At 45.7% G+C, this 21,587-nt stretch overlaps 1 protein-coding gene, 1 long non-coding RNA gene and 1 other non-coding gene across 6 annotated transcripts; 1 reads left to right on the top strand and 2 right to left on the bottom strand.

Moving 5' to 3' along the window:
- Window positions 1–220: 220 nt before the first annotated feature.
- Window positions 221–12,817, bottom strand: KHDC4 (KH domain containing 4, pre-mRNA splicing factor). 3 transcript variants are annotated; one of them, XM_062598046.1, is made up of 14 exons: window positions 12,726–12,817; window positions 12,351–12,588; window positions 10,061–10,189; window positions 9,589–9,668; window positions 9,240–9,292; window positions 7,813–7,976; window positions 7,250–7,461; window positions 6,655–6,715; window positions 5,682–5,739; window positions 5,213–5,466; window positions 4,614–4,769; window positions 3,299–3,411; window positions 2,629–2,720; window positions 221–1,650 (listed from the first exon to the last, which is right to left on the bottom strand). In XM_062598046.1, exons 1-14 carry the CDS (start codon window positions 12,815–12,817, stop codon window positions 1,451–1,453), a joined length of 1,902 nt encoding a protein of 633 aa, XP_062454030.1. In that variant the 3' UTR covers window positions 221–1,450. The 3 variants fall into 3 exon arrangements, with proteins under 3 accessions (XP_062454030.1, XP_062454031.1, XP_062454032.1); XM_062598047.1 differs by having other exon boundaries at window positions 10,061–10,183; window positions 12,726–12,792; XM_062598048.1 differs by lacking the exon at window positions 221–1,650 and having other exon boundaries at window positions 2,635–2,720; window positions 3,299–3,383; window positions 12,726–12,792.
- On the bottom strand, window positions 7,565–7,693 carry LOC134152619 (small Cajal body-specific RNA 4). Its single transcript, XR_009961046.1, has one exon. It is a non-coding gene; the product is annotated as a small Cajal body-specific RNA 4 (non-coding RNA).
- A 92-nt stretch (window positions 12,818–12,909) lies between the features above and the next one.
- On the top strand, window positions 12,910–21,305 carry LOC134152587 (uncharacterized). Of its 2 annotated transcripts, none has more exons than XR_009961039.1 (6): window positions 12,910–15,309; window positions 17,005–17,171; window positions 17,323–17,546; window positions 18,893–19,076; window positions 19,988–20,275; window positions 21,047–21,305. It is a non-coding gene; the product is annotated as an uncharacterized LOC134152587 (long non-coding RNA). The 2 variants fall into 2 exon arrangements; XR_009961040.1 differs by lacking the exon at window positions 12,910–15,309 and adding an exon at window positions 16,551–16,746.
- The last annotated feature ends 282 nt before the right edge of the window (window positions 21,306–21,587 follow it).

Raw genomic sequence — 21,587 nt, 5'->3', positions numbered from 1 at the left:
GGCGAGGGAGGGCCCCGGCGCCCCGCCCCCCGCCCCGCCCACTCGGCAGGCGGTGCCGCGCACCGAGCACCGAACTCGAGCCAAAGCCTTTGGTACCCTACTGAAGGCTTCCTTGGGCTCCGTGGGCAACTAACCTCTTAGAAACCGTAAGCCAAACAGCAGTCTATAAAGATCGTCCCGCATTACAGTTAGACCTCAAGGTGCAAGAAGAAGCAAGAAGCAGAATATTTATACATTTATTTATAATGAAAGTATGGTTCTAATTATTTACAAGATGTAGGAAAGAGAGTATGTTTATACAAGGGAGCCAGCAAGGTCTTCTAGTGTGCAGAAAGGACACACGTTCCCATTTTTCAAACTACTACTTGTCTTAAACATTGACCAGTGCCTCTTCACAGTCCCACACTCAGCAGATTCACACTTCATTACACCCTGACCCCCCACCCCCACAAAAAAAGGTCTGCAAGAGCCTGCCCGCCCTGGGAGGAAAGGCCAAAAGGCCACGATACAGTGCATATCCATAAGCAATCCAGCAACTTAATTCAGAGGTTCCACGTCTGTGCTCCAATGCAATAACAATGCTCGCATTCAGGTCTCTGGCGATGTATACACCAGGCTGCTGTATTTCTTTCATAAACCACCATGAAACAAAACTGGTAGACTCAAATAAGCAAAAGAATATAAGAGACCGAGAGAATCTTGGGAGATCCTCATGAGAAGTACTTCCATTTGAACTGCTGAATGAAATACACAGGGATAATTTGAAAAGATTAAGTACCATGGATAAAGTACCAAGTCCACCTCAGGATAACTGGAAGGACAAACCAATCAAAAAAAAAGCACACCCCCCCCCCCAGACATTTAGCTAGGACCAAGAGTTATGGAGTTAGTAAAAACATGTTTTAAAGAAAAAAAAATGCTGAATTACAGGTGACAAAATAAAAACAAATTGGGAGTTTTAAGAAGCATGATCCCGAAGTTTTTCAGAACTACTGAATGTTCCTTTCTTTGTTGAAAGTCCAAACATTGAATCCTTGGTCACCATTAGTCCAATGGGACTGCAAACAAGCTGACAGCAGGAACACTAGATAAAGTACAAACACCAGATGTATAACGAAGTCAGCATTGCTGGCTCTTTGCATTTAAGTTGTCCTGGAAAGATGGGAAGCACAAGGAGAGACAAGCGTCCCTAATTTCTCTTTACAGTGCTTCCCCCATTTTATAAGGGACTTCCCATGCCAAAATAGTATTTCAAGTACTTCTTGTAGTTGACAAATCCACTGCAGAAATAAGGATTTTAAAAATAATGGAGCCCTTTCAAGAGGGAATATTGAAGCTTTAGCTTCTGCAAATGTAAAAACAATGCATACTTGCGAAGTTCATTGTGTAATATACATGCATTATTGCTAGAGGGGAAAAAAAAAGACATACGAAAATTGTTCTGTAGCATTTACGGTGCCATCCAAAATGGCATCTGTTGTTTAGCTCGCTGTTGTGAGGAAGGGTACTGGTATCCCAAACTCCATCCCTGTGAAAAAGTACTTGCATTTTTGTGGCCACCGTGTTCCTCCTCTTCATCTGATGAGTCTCCAGCATATGCCACCAATCCAAACCCCTTTTCTGCAGTTTTCATCTTCTTAGCTTGATGATCTAGAAGGGGAAAAACAAACAACCCTCCCAAACCCCAAGAAGGAAAAAAAAAAAGAAAAGAAAATAAGAAAAAAAAAAGAGATAAAATTCCCCCAAACAAGTTAATTAAAAAAAGTTAATTGTAAATTGTTAGTTGGACACCATTTTGAGGTCACAAGGCCAATGGTCACCCAAGGTCGAAGGCCACACGAAACAGCACCAGCAACAGCACATGTGATCCATCAGAACCATGTAAGAGAACAGAGAAAGAAGAAAGAAACACACAGAAAAGGCAAAGTTAGCAAATGGGTCTAAGTGGTGGCAATTTCACCGTTAAAGAGATAAATATGTAAGAAAAGTAGAAACTTTGTTCAAAAGAAATCTAAAGAGGAGCAATCTCTGGGAGCAATACTGCAGAAAAACTAAGGTTAAACAGACTAATGTGATCTATCTGCAGACCTAATATCAAAGCACTATTCAACCACTAGGAAGTTTAGCGATCACGTGTTTTTCCAAGTTATAAATTGATGCACGGAAGGATGAAATCTAGTAACACTTCTGTTGTTCGCAGACAAGGTAGACATAACTCAGGTCCATAAACGCACACCTGAGCCATAACTCCCACAGATATTCCTTAGTGCCTCTAGAGACAGCCTTCACAACGTAAAGCCACATGACACCTGTATTACAAAACAATCCCATGAGGTTCTGTGCCTCATATGACTGATAGGACAAGAATCCCAGCCTTTGTTCTTTCACTTAATCACCTCCACATTATTCAGAAAAATACTTAAAGTTTTAAAGAGAAGTGCCATGTATGTATAGTCACAATGGCACAATGAAGACATATGATTTTTAGAGCAGTGGAATATGACCTCCTTTTCACTTAAAAAAAAACACTGTAAAGAAAGATTACCAATTTGTTTAAATGTATGTAAAGATCAGAGCAAACTTCAAGTCCACTTTTCCATGTAAGTTTATTTTATTCATTGCACTCACCATGGTTGCCTGGTAAAGACCCCGCACCATTTCTTTCTTCAGATTCCGATTTCATCGCAGTGACAGGAAAAGCTGGTGGAGGCATCAACTGCCTGTTAAAAATAATAAGTACTTGCATTGATTTAAAAACAAGCACACAGTCCAAGGTAGTTTTATTTGCAGTCAGTCTTCGTTGCTTTACAGTGCTAACAAAAATCACAACTCAGTCCCTGAGTGGAGTGGTTTAACTTTTAATCGCTCTCATTGTACTTGGTAGAAAAAAAATACAGATGAGAGATTAAAAATGAATAAAGAGCAAATAGAATGTGCTGTTCCATTTTATACACCGCATCTCAAAATCTCAAACTTAACGTACCCAGACAAAAATGTGAAATGTGGGATAAGGTACAGTTTGAGTTAAAAGTGACAGAGTAATAAAGTTAAATGACGATCCTTAAGAAAAAAAAAAATCTTAAGATGAATTTGAAAAAATCTACCACTGGTTCTGTAGCTGAATCTCCTTGTTATTGTCAGTCCTCTCATACCTTAGGTGCTGTAAAACCACAGTTGAGCTTTGAAAGCTTCTCAAATGAGTAATAATACAAGTTTCATATTTCACCCTACCTCTTATCTTTTAAGATGAGCTCTTCTTCAGAATCAAAGGTCTGATCATAATCCTTTCATCACTCACCTGTCCCTCTCTCTCTCCTTTCCTGAGGAACTTGCTGGCTTCGATCCTGCTCCATCGATTTCACTCTGACTGGAGAAGCCTGTACCTAAATTAGTCATATGAATGGGTCCATGCTATGAGCAGAAAAACACACGGCATTAGCAAATCTACAACTACAAGATAAGCTATAGCTCCTTAACGATAATGACAGGAAACCCAACTTTTCAGAGTATACTGTCAACTACAGAACAGGATAAGTAGTTCCTCTTTCTGACTGTATGTACAGCCACGAAAAAAACATAAACTGGCCATTAAAGATATGGAAGAAGCTACTGATCGTCAATCTTAAAACAAGACGTTTTATCATACAAATACTGAAGAGGCTAATGCAGTGCTCAGGCATGCTTCCAACTAAGATGGAAGAGACCTCACCATCTAGTCCATCTTCCCAGTAGTTCAGGACACATAGCTGCTTAGTTCACAGATTGACTTACTACCTCCTCAATCAGCTAACTCTGTACAGTATGTAGACCTTATGACACAATAAACTCTGCTGAGACACTAATATTACATCTTATACATAGGCAGTTGCTTATTTTCTCTAGGCAAGTCTTTTATTAAGGGTTTCTGCCTATGGGCTTAAAGCCAGTTCAGTAAAATTCCACATATACAATCTAGAATGATGAGGTAGAGAGAATGGAGGTGGGAGGTGGGAAAGGGGAGCCTGCCAGAAGGGGGAAAGTGATCAGAAGAGCATCTGCAGAAACTCTTTTACTCATATACAAGTCTTTAGGGAAAAAAAAAAAAAACTCAAAACCACTTTATATATGTGTATATATATATATATATATATACACATACACACACACATATATATATACATATACATATACATATATATATATATATAAGAAAGTTGTGGAGTTTACTTTGGCTATCTGAAAAGCCCAGCCAGGCAGCAGGAAAATCAAGAGGTAATCACCACATTCACTCCCCCTCCCCAACAAGCTCACTAAAAAGACCCACAAAGAAAAAAACAAAATAGCCTCCCCTTAAACTAACCATCGACACCCTACTGTCATCTCTTTGGCCTGAAGGGACTGCTAATCTTCATGAAAAAAATGCAGTTAAAGAGAGCAAGCTGCTGATGAATCAAATAAGGCACAGTCTAAAAATAGTGCATCCGCTCAAAGAAATAGAAGTGTGGTATCTCCAGGTTTCTTAACAGTTACTGCTATCTGCCAGAAGTCTTGCATGTCTGTTTAAAATAAAGTGATGGCCTCTCTAGCAAAGTTTGATTTTGGTGTTGGCAGTAAAATTGCTGATTTTATTCCACCTGATATCCCAGCAGTCCTGACTCCCTTTCATCTGGTAGCTCCTCAGTGAAGCGTCTCTTTTGACCTTGGGAGTGGGGCTGGACTTGTGGCTGAGTTCCAGTAGGCAAGGTTGTTTTTACTGGGGCAGCAGGAAGGAAAGGGCCACTCAGTGGACTCTGGCATGCAGGAAAAGAAAAAAAAAAAGAAGAAAATAGCATATAAAGTATAAATTCAATGTACATATTCCTACATAGGATCAGAATACACATTTGGTTTATAGAACGCGCCCACCTTTAATGACTCACTATTTGTAACTCAGGCTCATTGTATCTATATAACTACCACATTCAGCAATGACACTTTTCATACAAGTGATTTCACCCCAAGTATGCTTTATGTTAATATGCAGCTATCAAAAAACATTGCAGTAAGAAGTAGCCATAGCAACAATTTAGTTCCTTAAGTAACAGGAGCATGAGCAAAGCAGTAACCAGAGATTGTTTATGCACGCTCCAAAAAAATTATTGACCTGTAACCGCTTTAATTATTTTGTTGTTAGCAAAGAAAGAGCTTAGTAAGTTGACAACTAGAGAGCCAAGGAATTCATTTGTGGCACTACCTGGCCAGTGCTGGCTGGAGGCTGTACTTGAGATATTGGATATTGTGTTGGCACAGGTGGAACTCCTGTAGGCAATGTTGTTAAGACTCCAGGTGCCAATGGTACTGCAGGTGGTACTATGCCTGGTACACCATATGGTGGCTGAACTGGTTGTTGAGGAGGGGGAACAACAGGATAACCAGACTGATATCCATTTGAAGGATAATATGATGGCTGAGAAGGTACACTGTTTATAGCAGCAGGTTGTGCAAAGCCTAGTAGATGAGGGGGAGAAAGGGAGGGGGTTATCTTCAATTCAGGTAGATTCACAAAAATATTTAATTTATTACCAAAAGTAAAAGATACTGGGTTCCTTTTCAATTAAAGTAACAAAGACTTGTACATGTAAAGAACTCTACAAAATCTAACTTTAAGTACAGTGCCACAGACAGAATGCCACTCTAAAGACTTCATTATTGCTACCATTTACCTGCTAAAGGTACTGCAGTGGTCATCTGATTCACAAATCGGGAGTATTCAGCGTGAACCTACAGAGGATGTTCAAAAAATAGAAAATAAATATCTATTTACTATATTAATACTTTGCAAGCAAAGAGCATCTTACCATGTATCACCATAAAACTTACCATAAAAGGGGACTTTAACTGTGGAATACATTACACCCAAAGACACAGTAATAAACTAAATAAGAATATGGGAAAAACCTCAGAGTACGGCCACCAATCTTGTTCTCTGTGACAAATTTGTGTAAAATATAATACAGCAGGATGCTTAACTATGTGCAGAGGATGTTTATAACAGGAGAGAGCAAAATAGTAAAGGAATTACCCAAGTAGGGACAAAATACAAAAAACACAAAGCATCTGAAAGCTTTGAGGTATTTTCCAAACAGATGCTGTAGCCTGTACCAGTGCAAACAGACTATACCTCACAGGATTTTATTCTATTTTGTGGTAGCCCATTCACACAAGAACAGTTGAGAAATTATTTCTTCACCTGTGTGAGATATTTTATAAAAATTGTGTCAAGTAAAACAGCCTCTTCAGAAAAAATAAGAGTTTGTGGCACTGGATAATATTTGAAGCTAAAAGCAAGTAAAGAAGCACAAGAGAATCTACAGCCATCAGAAAAAAGCAGGATTACTTTATGTTTTTATATAGTCACACCTTTTCTTTTTCCTTGCTCTGCTCATGAAGCATTTGCTTTTTTTTTTTTTTTTTTTTTTTCAAAATTCCACTACCACACCTTCATTCTGAGAAGCGTCTATTCTACATATAAAAAATCAGATAGCCACATTTAAAAGGAAAAACATATTGGCAAGTCATAGCACATGGAAAGTTTTGCTAAGAGTATAAAAAACCCATTACTCTGGGGCACACTAAAGCTATGACAGGTTCTGAAATCTTCTATTTGTACAAGTCCAATATGGTAGAACTACTCACAGTTTGTAAGAGATTCTCACACAGCTTTTTAGCAGCTGCCAGACCTTCCGGCTTTGGATGACTGAAAACATATAAGAAAACAAAGAAAAGAATCATAAGCGTAACATGTTTTCACAAAATTTTAGAGCTTTTTATTTCAACAGCAACCTAATCTCAGATCTTATTGTTTTAATGGGTGATCAATCACCTCAACAGTACTTTAGTGACTCCGCAGCTTTTAGCACGACTGTAAAAGCAAACGAAGAACACGCATCTTCTAAATGAAAATTCAGAACAGTTTAAATACTGCAAGAAACACGCACAGAACAATGACTTGATTGGTCAATGCGTATGGTATTTTTCTCTTAACGCTCAACATCACTACATGTCCAAGGAGAATGCAACTTTACTGCATTCCCCCCAAAAAGCTGTGTGTTACGATTAAATGGTGTGCATGATCCCTTCTTCCCTATCTTTATCTCTTTAGAGATCTCTACTAAAATACAAATGGCACTGTTTAATTTGTATTTAGCTACCCAGAATTAAGAATGTCTTGCACTGATCAAACACTCATGACTGCTCACTGGGAATTTTTTTTTTTCCTAACCTCTCATACCTGATATAGATGTACATGGGTTCAAAAGCTTCTCTGCCCGATGCTGGTTCTATGCAACCTGAGCCTTTCCCACGAAGAAAGACTTTGGCACCCGTCTCAATCTGAATGTGCTGCAGGTAGGAGCAACCAGGCCCTTCCACCTTTTCTTTCACATTAAACGTAGGTACAGCATGTTCCAGACCAACAAATAATTTGTCCTGAACATAATGCATCTGTAAAAGGTACAGTAAAAGATTATTTCACTCCTAAAATTTAGGAGTGAAAATTAGTTCCTTTCACCAGAGGCTAACTTATTTCTACCGCAGTCAGAACAACTAATGTCGGACGATGCAGTCAGCCCTCTGCTTTTCTGTAAGTAGGACTGCTCTCTCCAATCCTTTTCTTTTAGGAGGCTAGTATCAACTGAGTCTTATTCTTCAGACTCCATCTGATTAGTCCTCCAGTTTTTACTAAGACGCATGTAGATTTTTTTTTAATAAACAGCACACTATAAGATTTATCTATTGTGAAGTGTACATATAATCAGTGATATACAGTGAAAGTCACATAAATGAATTACTCACCCCTGACTGAAATGGAGGTTTTTGGCCAACTGCTGGAGTCAGCTGAGCAACAGGGGCTGGCTGGTGATAGACAGTAACTGTAGCTCCGTTGAACGTTGGACTAGAACCTGTGGCAGCTTTCACTACGCCATTAGTAATTATCTCTTTAATTCTGTTAACAGCTCCTAGTTGATGGTACATGAAATCCATTTATATTTCAGCAAAGAAATACTAATAATTGTTAAAAATATCAGCACTCTTCATTAAAAAATTCACCGATTAGACTAGCCAAAAAAAATGCTGCTTTTCCTGTCAAATAAACCAGACACACTTTACCATGTACACATACATGAGATTTCCAGGTGCCCAATTGCGGAAAAACACAGCAGTTTTCCAGACAATCAGATTAGAAAGCTCCAAACATCTCCCCCTCCACCCACTCCAACACTATTCCACACATCAAGACAAGTTAACTTTGAAAGCAACACTAGCTACAACGATCAAAGCAAGTTCATGGATCAAACGGAAAGGCTGAAGAAAGAAACAATATATACTTTTTTCTCCAAGTGAAAACAAACCATGCTGTATCCAGCCAATGGCCACTGCTACCCAGATTAACCAAACTGTAAAGCGATTCAGTCACATTTCCATATTCTATGGAAGGCATAGAATGGCAACAAGCCTCAGGGTTCTTCCTCCCTTCCTTGCCCTGATAAAATTTAGCCTAATGTGTGTGGGTGGGCAGTCTAGCCCACCTATTTTAGCAAATGAAAAAAATTTAAAAAAAAGTTTATTTTAACACAGTACGGAATTTACACCTACATAAATGAGTGAGTCAACACCCAAAAAACTGTGCTGGCAGTAGAAATCACAGTAGACACAAGTGGGCAGGCAGTAGCTTCAAGAGATAACTGAGGCTGAACTAGTGAACCAACACATAGAACAAATTGAACAGAAGAAACAAAAACAAAAAAACAAAACAAAGTTTATAGTTGTGCTTTCTTCCAGTGGGCATAGGAGGTCTCCATGCTCTTAAGAAAAATTTAGATATTACACACACACAAAAAGAGACTGATTTTTGAATGTTAAAGGGAGAAAATCTCTCTGTCAACAAACCTATTGCAATAGGATCTCAGCACATCACTGGAGAATAAACTTACAGATAGGAGTTGTATCTGCCCAGTAACTGTGTCCCTCCACCCCCAAGTAGGCATTCCTTATAAGTCATCAGATTAAAACTGTGGACTGACTACAAGATGTAATACACAGCATTTTAGACAGTTTTAAGCAGAAGCCTTAGCAATAATGTTTAAACGGGGTCTCCGCACCTAGATTATTTACAGTCCAAATGCATACTAGTCATAACAAACCCCCCCAGTACCACAAAACTTTCTATTTTATGTATCACAGACGATCACAGCTAAAAGCAGAACACCTTGTACACTTACGGTCAACAAGCTCCCGTGTCTGACCCTGGACGTGAAGATACAGAGGACGATCTCTAGGAGGGAAACCCCAAATATTCCATTAAATCCACAGAGAACATACAATAATATATTAAATATAGTATCACAGCACTCAATAAACAAAGTTCTGCACTTAAGAATAAATCCCCAAAATATTCAGAAAATATTTACGTAAATTATGAAGAGTAAATATGATCATAACAGTAAACATTAGAAACACTTTATAGAATAGTCAGTTAACCCTGTCAGGCAAAAGGGACAATACTTGGAAGAAAAAGAAAAAACTTCCCACCAACTAACCATCCTATAAAAAAAAAAAAAAAATACAAACCCAGGTCCCACTTTTGCTTTCTCTTCTGCAGTCATGAATCTCCCTCGAGTTGAGACAGCTGCTCCACTAAGTCGACTTATCTATAAATAATTTTCAAAACCCAGTGAAAGGTTTACCAGTAATAAAAAGCTAGGCAAAAAAAAATATATATATATATATAAACAGTTTAAGCTAAGGTGTTATGCGAAAAGACTAGAAGTCATTACTGACATGGTAAGAAAATGAAAGGTGCCCACTAAAGGATAGCTGTTACCCTAGTTTAGTTTCTCATGACATTTCATGGGATAAATCAGTAAGATACTAAACCTGAAAGAGTAATACCAGTGTCTTAAGAAATACAATGAGTACTGCTGTAAAAAGAAGAAACAGCCACTCAATACAGTTTACCACTAACTCTTTTAACATTACAAACAGGTGCCTGCCCACACAGTGCTGACAACCTTCACAAGTCACACACAGATCTTGAGCATACCTCATCTTGAGTCTGTCCTCTTGTCAGCAGGTTTCTGCACGTGATGGGTACATCATTGATTTCTACCTCTGCCACCACAAGGTCATCTTTACTTTTACTTGTAGCCGGACCTTTTCCCAGAGCCTGCAGCTTCAAAGAAGACCATTGCAAAAGACTACTGGTAGAAAAACTGACATAAACCATGTAACAAGTTGGCCCTAGTAGTGTAAGAGGTGAATACCCCTTTTCGCTCTTTTCAGCTGTTGAACCTACAAATTTCATAAATATTAACAGAAAACATTAGTTACATCTACTGCTTAACAACTTACGGCTTCACAACCTCAAACCCAGATGAAAATACTAATAGCTCTATTCTCAAGACATTTTAATGTAATGACAATTTCCATTTTATAAATGGAGAAACAACTAGGTAGAACTGAGCAGAACTGCTCAATTGGACACCAAGGCTTCTTATGTGAACTACCACCTCTAACAGAAATCTGGGAGACTGAGAGAAATATGAATTATGCGTTCTATTAATTTCCCTTGCACATACATGGGATACAAACTATAAGCTCTTCCATACTACGATTTCCCTTTTCACAATGCCATAATACTCTGTGAAAGCCTCCAAGTAATATGCAAGAAAAATCGTGGAGTCACAAACTATAGAAAATGTGACAGAAAAGGTGTAGTTAGAACAATGACCTTATACCTTTTTCCACGTACAGATGGCTACATCATATGCCCACCTAAAAACTCCCAAATGCTTTTTGAGACAAACATAAGAGAGTTCTATATGAACCAAACTTCCCAGTAACATGCTAGAAGTATTATCTACTCTCATAAATATCACGTGAAGCACAGTTCTAGTATGAGAACCAGAGCACACCTATAAATGACTGTAATTCTCATGAGTTTTACATGCATTCTATTTCTTCATTCCTTCTGCACTTAAGAAAAATAACAAAAAAAACCACAGTAACACATTCATAGCACTGCAGACCCCTTAATTTCCATACACTGCCCGTCTGAAGCCATGCTATCATTTTAAAACAGAATCAGCTACTCTGCAAATGACACCCCTGGAAATTTCCTAAGTTCCAAAGCAACCTTTTTTTTTTTTTTTTTTAAAAAAAAAAAAAAGACACCAAACACACCCCACACCACTACTTTCTTGAATTGGTTAAGTTTCTAAGCAATACAATTTCATACAAAATGCTACCAGAGCTTATTGACAAAGCATAGCTGGAAATATGAGACACTGTAGTGCCTTCCAATATTTCACTATGTAAAATTGTGGAACAGGGAAGAGATTTTACTTGCATCTAGTATGAATAGGTAGACCACCTCAAACCAAGTCACTGTCACTTGTCCTTCAAGAGATCTCATGCCATACCAATGCTGGAAACTTCACATCCTCATGTGGACATCAAGATTACGCAAGTACTGAGAAGGTAACACCATTGTGCAGCAAAGAATTTGTAAAAACAGCTAAGGTTGCTGACTACAAAGATCAAAAGAAATACTCGCTACTAAACTATACATATTAGAAAGACTATAAGGGCCATTTTGGATACGCAACCTATGGAGAACAATTTATGATGAAGACACAGCAGAGCATTTACCATTCTTTCTTAATTGTGAACAAATTCAATGACAAAATGAATACTTATTTGGATACCACTTCACAAGGCAATCCCTTAGAATATGCAAGCCAAGTCAAAGAAAGCATCAGCTCCATCACTATCACACACATGAAAAATAACATATAATATGTGATAAAAATGTACTTTTCTTTTAACTTCATATTTGAACCAAGTGGGAAGGGAAACTTCAGAAAGTCTTCTAATCTTGGTTCTAGCGTGGGCCATTAATGTGCAGAACACGTGGCCTTAAGTTAAAACTTGTTTATAAATTAAATATGTGCTCCTATTCACGATTGGTTTAAATATAACAATAGTTTGTTTTCAGTATTTTCAACTGATAGTTTTATACAGTGTTTTTAGATCAGCAGCAAGATTTAGAAAATATTTCAAGAAGTTTATTATCTTACTAAAGGTCAGTTTGATTAAACCTTCCGGAAGAGCAATTAGACTGAACATAACTTGCAGTTCAGCCAGTATTTTACGTTATTCAGAAAGCACACAAGAAAATTTTCTAATTGTTTTTGCTAAAGCCTAATTTACAAGGCAAAGATCAGTCTTCTCCCGTCTCAGCGAGAGATACTAGGAAAAATAATACTCGCAGGTCTTCAGGAAACAGAGATAATACTGATCCCCTCGCAGGCCCAACGTCCCCGGCCACCCACCTTGTCGGCCGCGCTGGGCGCCGGCTTCAGTTTGCCTTTAGCCATTAACATCGCGTTGATTTTCGCGGCCACAGCCGCGGCCGCATCCAAAGCGCCCGAGGGGGCTGCGGAGCTCTCGGAGCCCGCCACGCCGGAGCCGCCATCTCCACCGCTCGGGAAGGGGCGTCCGGGGAGCGGCGCCGCGCTAGGAAGAAGGAAAGCTGGAGACGGACCAGGCTGATCCCACTTGCTGCGGCGCCTGGGAAACAGAAAGGCCTCAGTTCCCGCCGTCGCTTCACTTGCTGCCCCACCACGATTCGGCGCCGCCCGACCGTGCCTCTCCTCCAAGCAGCGCCCGAGGACCCGCCACGCCAGGGCCCTGTCGCCAGGCCTCACCCGCCAGCGGCCGCGGAGTCGCGCTGCCCTACGCCGCCCGCCGACATGGCTCCAACTCGGCCCAGCCGCCTCCGTGCAAGACTCAACGTCATTTCCGACCTGGGGGCAGCCGCGGAACGCCCCTTCCGGGCGTTGCCGTGGTGACTGCACTCCGCCCACGGCGACAGGAGGCTGAGTGCCGCCAAGGGCAATCGTAGAGCAGAACTGGCAGCGAAGGAGAAGGCGCGAGCGCCGGGCGGGGTCAGGCGGACATGGTCCGGCACTGGGCAGAGGAACGACGGGAAGCGGCGCCAGGCAGGAGAGGCGCACCGGGATAGGGCGGGGGTATACCTGCCCGCGCCGTCCGAGGGGGTGGCTAGCTTCGGGCCTGCTCTGTGGCTACAAACAGAGTCTCGCCGCGGGCATCCGAACGGGGCAGGCGAGAAGAGGAAGAGCGATAACAGTCTGGTACCGCCAAGCTGCTGCGGCATCCAGGAATCCAGAGACGATGCCGTACACCAGCCGCAGCATGCGGGTATCAGCCGGCTCCGCCTGTTGCTGCGGCGTGGCCAGCTCGTACGCGCGCACCGTAGCTCTTCCAGCTCACAGCTGTGTCTGCGGGCGCACAAACTGCTTCTGCAGCCGGCTGACTCACGGCTGCCCTCGGTTGCCTGTACCGCGATACCGTAGCCCGCTAGCTAACGCATGCGCACTAAGGCGGCGCGTTGACTGCCGCCCTTCCCTGCTCGCAAGGGGCCGCACACGCATGCCCAATGCAGCGCATGGTGTTTGTGTTTCCTGCTTAAAAATGTTCAGAGGTTTTCCCGTTACGGTTTATTGATTAGAATTTGTTGTTGAGGGTTTCTCAATCGGGAATTACTGTTTGTTAGTTTATTTTCTGTGTCTCGGTATTTATCAGTGAGGGTTTACAGTTTGCTTATTTGCTGATTGGCTGTAGGATTTAAAATCCAATCTCATCCGTAAGTTTTAAAGCTCCAATGAATCGTGAGGTTCCAAGATTTGCAGTTTATCACTTCAGATTCAGAGCTTATGGCTTTCTGATAAATAGAAAGGTCTAAATCCTTAAACAGTAAACTGTAAGCTACGAATCATAAATGGTGGGCTGTGAATCCCCCTTTCCCCTGTACTCCGATGAGTGCAGGACTGTTACACCTAGACTGCCAAGGCGACAAGTGAGCTGAGAGCCACGAAGGTTTTGCACAGGGCTCTGGTCTGGGGCAGAGCAGAAGTGCAGACAAGTGAGATCAGAGGTCTTACTCTCAAATATCAGATTCCTGTCCCCGAAGGAAAGGTAGCTGACAGCTCCCCGGAGATCTGCCACATCAAGGGCAGTAGCAGGATCCAACTTTTCTCCACTGGATTGACCAATGCTGGCATGTTGACAACTCTTCAGGTGTCACAGGGTAAAGGGGAGTGTACTGGCACTGAGCCCTGTGGCAGACAGTTCCTGGTGTTTCTGTGCAGTAATTAAACGGTTGTTTTATTCTTTGCACTCATGTCTGTGGTTCCTGCAGTCCCTTTGCACTCAGGAAGAAGGGCCTGAACGTGGTGCCCAGGGGAGGAGGTTACACACTGTGTCTTGGCTGGGAGCTGGTCCCCAAGTCTCTTGGACTTTGGGGTCCCTGTGCTTTCCAGGGAACCCAGTGCAGTTCACACAGCTGTGGGGAATTTCCCTTGAATAGTCTTGACCCTTGTGACTCTTGGGGGTATTTCCCATCATCCTGGAGGCAGCCAGGGCCCCTCCAGGGCTGTGTGAGGTCCCCAGACTGCTCAATGATTTGCTTTCAGCATTCCACGATGTCCCTTGTGGGTCTGGGGCTTGCGTGCATTGTGCTGGGAGATAGTGTTTCTGTGGGGATGGGGGGAGCCTGCAAGCATAGTCCTGTTAGCTCCGTTGGCCCCTGTGACATGTCTTACGGCATCTTTGGTGTGCACTGGCACCTTTCATTTGTATTTTAGTTTGTCCTAGAGCCTTGCATTTCCCTTTGATGCCCCCAGGATGCCTCAGTTATCGTTTTGGGTTGCCCCCAAGCCCCTCGTGTGCCTTTTGGTGTGCCCCAGAGCCCTGCATTTGCTTTGCAGCATGTGACAAAATTCTCTTTAGCTTTCTCCTCTGTCCCAGAGTTTTTTGGGTGCTTCTTGGTGTGTCCCAGGGCCCTCCCTTTGCCTTTTGGTGCCCCCAGAATCATTCTGTTTGCTCTATCCTTGCTTTTTTTTTTTTTTTTTTTTTTAAAAAAAAACTTTTGTTGCACCCGCAGCTCTTGATTTGTTCCCTTCTCCCTTGAATGCTCCCTTTTATTCTCTGTGTGCTCCAGGGCTCTGCCTTGAGCTGCTCTCAAGAGTGGGGGTGCCTCTGCTGCCCTGGCAGTCCCAGCTGTCCCTGATGGGCTGCAGCTGTGAGCCCTGTGGCTGGGACAAGTCCCAGGCAGGGCCTGTTGGGTTGATGGCAAGGGCAGGAAGCGGGCACATGCTGGGACTAGGGTCTGTATTTGGAAGAAGCTCGTGTCGGGGTCGGTCCAGGACAATGGAGGTGCTGCCACACACTGCCTGCTGGAACTGGAACGTTGGCCACACCACAGAGGAGGTGAGCAGGGCTGGGGATGGGGGTGAGTCCTGGGCTGTGGGTCTTGCACGTGATGGAGGTCTCAGCGGGTGGGAGTGTCATGGGCAGTGAAGCGCAACCAAGGAGGACCATGCTGGGGAAAAATGCGCTGGGGCCTGGCGTAGCCATGTATCGGGGCAGTGGGGAGCGAGCACATGGTGGGTAAGAGCAGTGCCTCAGGGCCACGGAGGGTGGGGAGGAAGGCAGCATGCTGGGGAGGGAAGACGAAGGAGTTGCGCTGGGGCTGCAGTGGGGTTTGGTGCGCGGCCAGATTAGTGCAGGGGGTCTGGGGTCAGATGGGGGCTATGTCGTGGAGGGGGAGGAGGAATCCCAGGGGAAGCCCTGGGGAGGGTCACGTGGGCTGCGTCCGAGCCCTGTCGTGCAAAAATTGGCTAGGGTTAGGGTTAGGATTGAGAGAACAAGAAAGCCAGCTCGTGCCGTTGTTACGAATGTGGATAGAGGGTGCCCAAAGAAGGTGTTGGCAGCCGAGAGAGCTAAACTGCAAGGAGTTTCCTGGGCGTGCCCCAGATGGGGTTCTATTTCGCAGGCTGGCCTGCGAAAGCTCTTCAGGGTAGGGTTAGGACGAAGAGAAGGAGAGAAGCTGGAGGCACTGCTGGCATTGGGGTGGCTAGGGGCTGTGCAGAGAACGCGTTTGGTGCCAAGAGGGCTACCCTGGGCGAAGTTTCTGCTGTGCAGCAGAGGTGGGGTCTGCCTCCGAGCCGCGTCGTGCAAAAATCGGCTAGGGTTAGGGTTAGGATTGAGAGAATGAGAAAGCCAGCTCACGCCGTTGTTACGAATGTGGATAGAGGTTAGGGTTAGAGTTAGGAGTTAGGGTTGGGTTAGGGGATTAGAGGTGGGGGTTAGGGGGTGGGGGTTGGGGGTTAGGGGTTAGGGTTAGGGGTTAGGGGTTGGGCCATTTAGGGGTTAGGGTTAGGGCCATTTAGGGGTTAGGGTTAGGGTTTAGGGTTAGGTTAGGGTTTAGGGTCAGGGCTAGGGCTAGGGGAGCCATTTAGGGTCAGGGTTTAGGGTCAGGGTTAGGGTTGAGAGAATGAGAAAGGCAGCACGCGCCATTGTTATGAATGTGGACAGAGGGTGCCCAAAGAAGGTGCTGGCAGCCAAGAGAGCTGAGCTGTAAAAGGGGACATCTTGAAAAGAAGTGGCTACAGGTAGCGAACCAGCTATTTGGTCATCACCTATGAGGCAAGCATCTGAGTGTAAGAGGAATCTGGGAGCTGAATCAAAAAGGTGATCGGTCGGAAACAGAGACAGGCACATCAAGTGCCGTCCTTCTTCCGTGTAGTTAAAGACCGAGGGAATTGTCGGTTAAGCGGGTGCGTGCGAAGGTTTGAGAAAGGGTACGGGACAGTAACGATAGTACTGAAGCAGGATAAAAACAAGGCTTCATGGAAGATGGCGTAGGTAAGCATTAGGTGATGCGCCTGCCCGTCTAATAACCTAGCCCTAATTGCTGTACGGAATGTTTCCAAACAGTTTACCCTGTAACGTATGATGTAAAGTGCTGTATTGAGACCTTTCCTTTAAGAAAGGAGGGGAGAGGAGAAGAAAAAAACAGTATAAAAAGGGGGAAGAACACGGGAAAGAGAAAAAAAGAACATGCGTAAATGCTTTCGTTGCCTTTCATTGAGAGTAAAATGCCAGCTTCTCTCTTTGTTACAGAGCTAGAACCAACAATAGTAAATGCTGACGGAGAGGAAAGCCGGACAAGCGGTCTTTTTGTGATTAATACCTGAGGGACGAAGTGAATGAAACGAGGAAGCAAAAATGCAGTAGACCCCTGATATCCCCAGCACCTGCTGCAGAAGGAGGTGTTCTGCCACGGGCAAGTAAGGCGACTGTTGGTAACGACTGTCTGTTATTTCGGCCTCCCAGAGGCAGTACTGAAGGCTAAGCAACCCTTTCCTGCCCTGTGGATACCGTTAACTGCATCCACCTTAGTTTTGCTTTGGCTGTTTGTGTTTTGTCTTGTTATCCTAGGTGTGCAGATAGACAGGGAAGGATACAATACTTACTCTTTCGGACGAATTGCCAGGGCTGAAGTTGAAGAGACCAGAAAAACGTAAGCAAGCTGAGGTGCGAAAACCACGTGGAACCAGCCGAGAGCCGTCTCCGTCTCCCGCGAACGAAAGCCCGTCCTTCCTGACTAGGAAGGCTCACTGTTAGTAGCGATCGAAATAACGGATCACAGACGTATAACGAAGGTCTGTCCGCCTTACAGCGAGCACGCTACGTACGCGTGTTTCTGCGCGTGTGACTTAACACGTTTGTGAAAGATCCTAGTTTAAAAGCTATGAGACTGCAAATTATTATCTTAGGGGAATGATACTGAAGTGGCCAAAGTTTCCGAAGAAGGAGAGGGAGAAAGAGAGAGAGGGAGAAAGCGCACGAACCGTAAAATTAAGAGATGGTTTTCAGAGGGATCAATTAGTGCAACCCCCCGGTTAGTTACCTGGCGGTGGTATTTGGGGAAAGAGGAAGGCAGTGGATAGAGGAAACGTTAAAGCCTCGTGGGATTGAGTAACATCTCCTGCCCTCAAATTCCCGCGACAAGGCAAGCCTTTCTCAGCAATGCTTTCCACATCTGCTGACTCTGTGGGAGCAGCACCGTTAGAAAACAGCGGTGAGGGAAAGCAGGTGCCAGCAGCGAGATCCTGGCATCCCCTTTGAGGCCGGAACACAAACTCTCTGGGTGTGAGAAAGGCCATTTAGCAGCGGTCTGGGCTGTAACGGTCTTTGAGACTCCTACCTTTGATAGGACAGAGGCAATCCAACGCGCTCAGGTCCCTCTGTAGAAGTAACGCCCGGCACGCGACTGGACGGCAGGGGATCATCTCTGCAAGCGGCTCGGCGGGCGCTCACGTTAACGAGCCGGGGAGGGGGGGCTTACTGTGCGAGCGTTGCGAGCGGCGAGTCTTCCTGCGCGTGCCTGAATTGACTGAGGGGCAGAGCACGCTTGCGCCAAAAACCAGGACGCAGAAGGTTTCCGGCAGGTTAATCTCTAGCGGCCACTTACTCTAACTTCCCTTTCACAGCACACCCGAGCGTCCTCACACCTTCCAAAACGGGTGGGGGAAGTGGTGTTTGTGGCCTGCGTATTCCCCGTTTACCTTGCCTGCCTGCGTGCATGCGTGTGTGTGTGTTAGAGCTGCTTTTGTGCTTATAAACCGCTTTGGATTCTCACGATTTTCTGCAGAGATTTTCTTTTTTTTTTTTTTTTGTGTGTGGTTTTGGGGGGAGGCGTTTTTTTTGTTTTGCTTTCCTCTGTACTTTTGTAGGGTGACGGATTTTACTATGCCTCCATCGACAAGTGCTGGCAGACAAAGTTATAACGTCCCAAGGCAGACTCTTAGGCAAGATGGAGGAGTTCAGCTAGACAGCCTGCTAGAAGAATGTCACCCAAGAGGGGTCGCTAGCCCCCTCTTGAGCTCTAGGCGCTGATGCATCTGCATCGTCCTGTCAGACACACAGATGTTTTCTTTGCTCGCAGACGTTTCAGCACGTCTTTACGCCTTACAGCGGTAGCGTTTATAAACTGCGTTAATCCTAGGCGTTCGTAACGTCGGGGAACGACTGCACGCTGCCGTGAAGAATTACGGGCTACCGCCCTCGGACCTCTGCAAGTTATCGCGTGTCAGGAGCGGCCGGTAGGATCCAGATGCCAGCGGAAAGGTTCTCCTCCCGGTCCCGACGAGGAGCCTTCGGCCGTAGGAAGGTCGGCCGCGTCCTTACCTGTGAGTAGTAAGCCGCAATTCACAGGCGGGCAAAGGGAGCGGGGAATAGCGACGGGTAGCCCGGTCACCGTGGCCCTGCTGTTGCTGGCAGGGTCACCGGGTCTGCGTGAAGCCTCAGCTGCCTGCTTGGAGCTGTATTTTGCTCTGTTTACCTGGAAGAAGCGGTGAGGCCTAAAATAAGAATTTTTGTGGCGAGATGAGTAAGCCGGGACCCCACCTGCCTTTTGCCTTGCTTTGCTGCTTCACGTCATAAGAGCAACTTGGGATCCCAGGATGAAAACTGTTACAATGCTGGGGGGGGTGGAGGGGGGGGCACTGCATCTGCCCAGGTTAGGAAACCATCGTTAAAGGTTTGGGAGGGAAAAGGCTCTAAAATGAGAATCTCCCAGGTGGTTTGATTCGCGTTGAGGGTCATTGTCGGAGCCTAGTACTCTCTGACAGGGTTCTTCTAGATATTCCACACATACGGAGGGCGCAATGTTATTACAGTGGCTTAATTTAAAGGTATGTGACGTTACGTGAGATTTTTTGATTTAGGGGAGTGATACAGTAATATACTGAAATCACAGTACAAGTGTAAATCTTCTTACCGGACTCTACAATACACTCACCGTCACGACGTCGCCGGGAAGGAATACGTGGGTTGAAGCCAGCTCCAGCCCGTCGCTCTCTCCAAAATTTCCTTTGTTGGTTGTTCAGGCCTTATACTCTGTGTTGGGCTGAGCCACGTATGCACTTATACCGTTCCTGAGCTTCAGGGGCATCTTGCCTGCGTTCGTCTCCTCTGAGCCTTCTTTCCTTACAGGGGTTATCGGTCGGTTACAGTCGGTCGTAACTGTGGACTAGGGAGTAGCTCTAGGAGGGCCGTGCGGCTGCCTGGCCTCTCGGTAGCTGTTCCGGCCTCTTTGCAGGTGCTGAGCGTAGTCTGGCCGTCGAAAGAGCGTTGTCGTCGCCGGGAGCTCTCCGCGGAGATCTGCGTCTGGCCGCCGAAGACGAGCGGAAGGCGAGCCCGGGCTTGCGGCGTGGACGCAGCTAAGTCCCGGGGCTGCGTTGCGTGTGAGCAGGGCTGGGACGTGGCAGTGGTTTTGCCCTTGGCGGTTACGGGCGTCACTGGCCGTGGATGGTTGCCCGCGGAGCCGAGAGGAGCAAAACTATCAACGGTCCGTGGGGGAGACGAATTAGCGCTTGCGGCGTTTCAGGTGCGTTCAGTGGTCGCGCAGCCTGGCGCGATCCAGCGGCACGATTTGTGCACGTGCTTACGCTTTAGCGGCGGCTAAGCCCAAGCCTCTAAACAGCAACTGTAACAGGATTGTGGTGCACGTCTTCCTGTTCTGCTGCCCTTCTAAATGAAGGGGAAAGTTCCTAAGCTGTGGGCAAAACTCTTTGGCCGCTTCTTACTGTTCTCACGCTCGTGGGTGCTGTGGCGTTCCTTGCTTAAAGCTAAGGGTTTGGACTTTTTCACTCGAGGTTTATGTAGTTTGTTGCTGAGGGTTTCTCACGTCGCGGTTGTGGTTTCTCACTTTATTTTGTGGGGCTCAGTCTTTATCAGGCACAGTTCACAGGTCCCTCATTTAGCGATCAGGGTGCAGGATTGAAAATGCAACCTCATCCCGAGACTTTACAGCCTCAGAAACCATTTGGGTGCCAAGATGTGCAGTTCGTCACTTCAGGTTCAGGGCTTAGGGCTTCCTGATGAGGGAAAAATCCGTAAATAATAAACTGTAAGCCCTGAAGCCCGAGCAGCGGGCTGCAAGCCCTCCTTCGGCGTTTGCCATCTTCCCCTGTGCTAGCGCTCCGCTCTGCGTGCCGAGCTGAGGCCTGGGTTTGATACGGTGCAGGCCCACCACGCGGACACTGGCGACGTGCGGCAGGCGAGCAGAGAGCCGTGCGAGCGTTCCGCGGGGCTCTGGTCTGGGGTAGAGCGGAAGCGCAGGCAGGCGAGCTCAGGCGTTGTCCTCTCCGATTCTCAGAGCTGAATCCTATCCCCGAAGGAAAAAGCAGAAGGGGCAGGCCGTCGGCTACGCAGACGCCTGCCGCCTCGGGGGCTGCGGCGGGAGCTGACCCTTCCCCGACGGACGGGCGGACGGTCGGAGAGACGGACGCTGGCGTGGCGATGACTCTTCAGGTGTCACAGGGTAAGGGGAAGCGTGCCGGCACCGAGCTCCGTGGCAGGCTCGCTCCCAGGTGGCGTTCCTGCCCAGTAAAACAATAAACAGCCGCTTCATTCTTTGCGGTCGTGTCTGTGGTTCCGGACGCCCCCCTGCCTGAAGATGACGCCCAGGGGAGAAGGTTACACGTTGGGCGCCCGGGGCCGGGAGCCGGTGCCCGAGCCTCTTGCGCTTTGGAGCGCCTGCGGTTCCCAGGGGACGCGGTGCTGTTCCCGGGGCTGTGGGGAGTTGCCCTTGCGTGGCCTGGACCCTCAGGACTCTTGGGGGTGGTTCCCGTCGTCGTGGGGGCAGCCGGGGCCCCCCCTCCAGGGCCCTGCGAGGGCACCGGCCTGCTCCCTGGCCT

Source organism: Rhea pennata, chromosome 31 (genome assembly GCF_028389875.1).
Source record: "Rhea pennata isolate bPtePen1 chromosome 31, bPtePen1.pri, whole genome shotgun sequence".
In the NCBI taxonomy this organism is placed as follows: Eukaryota; Metazoa; Chordata; class Aves; order Rheiformes; family Rheidae; genus Rhea; species Rhea pennata.
The sequence above is the reverse complement of the archived record's forward strand: the minus strand, read 5'-3'. Positions and strand labels throughout refer to the sequence as shown.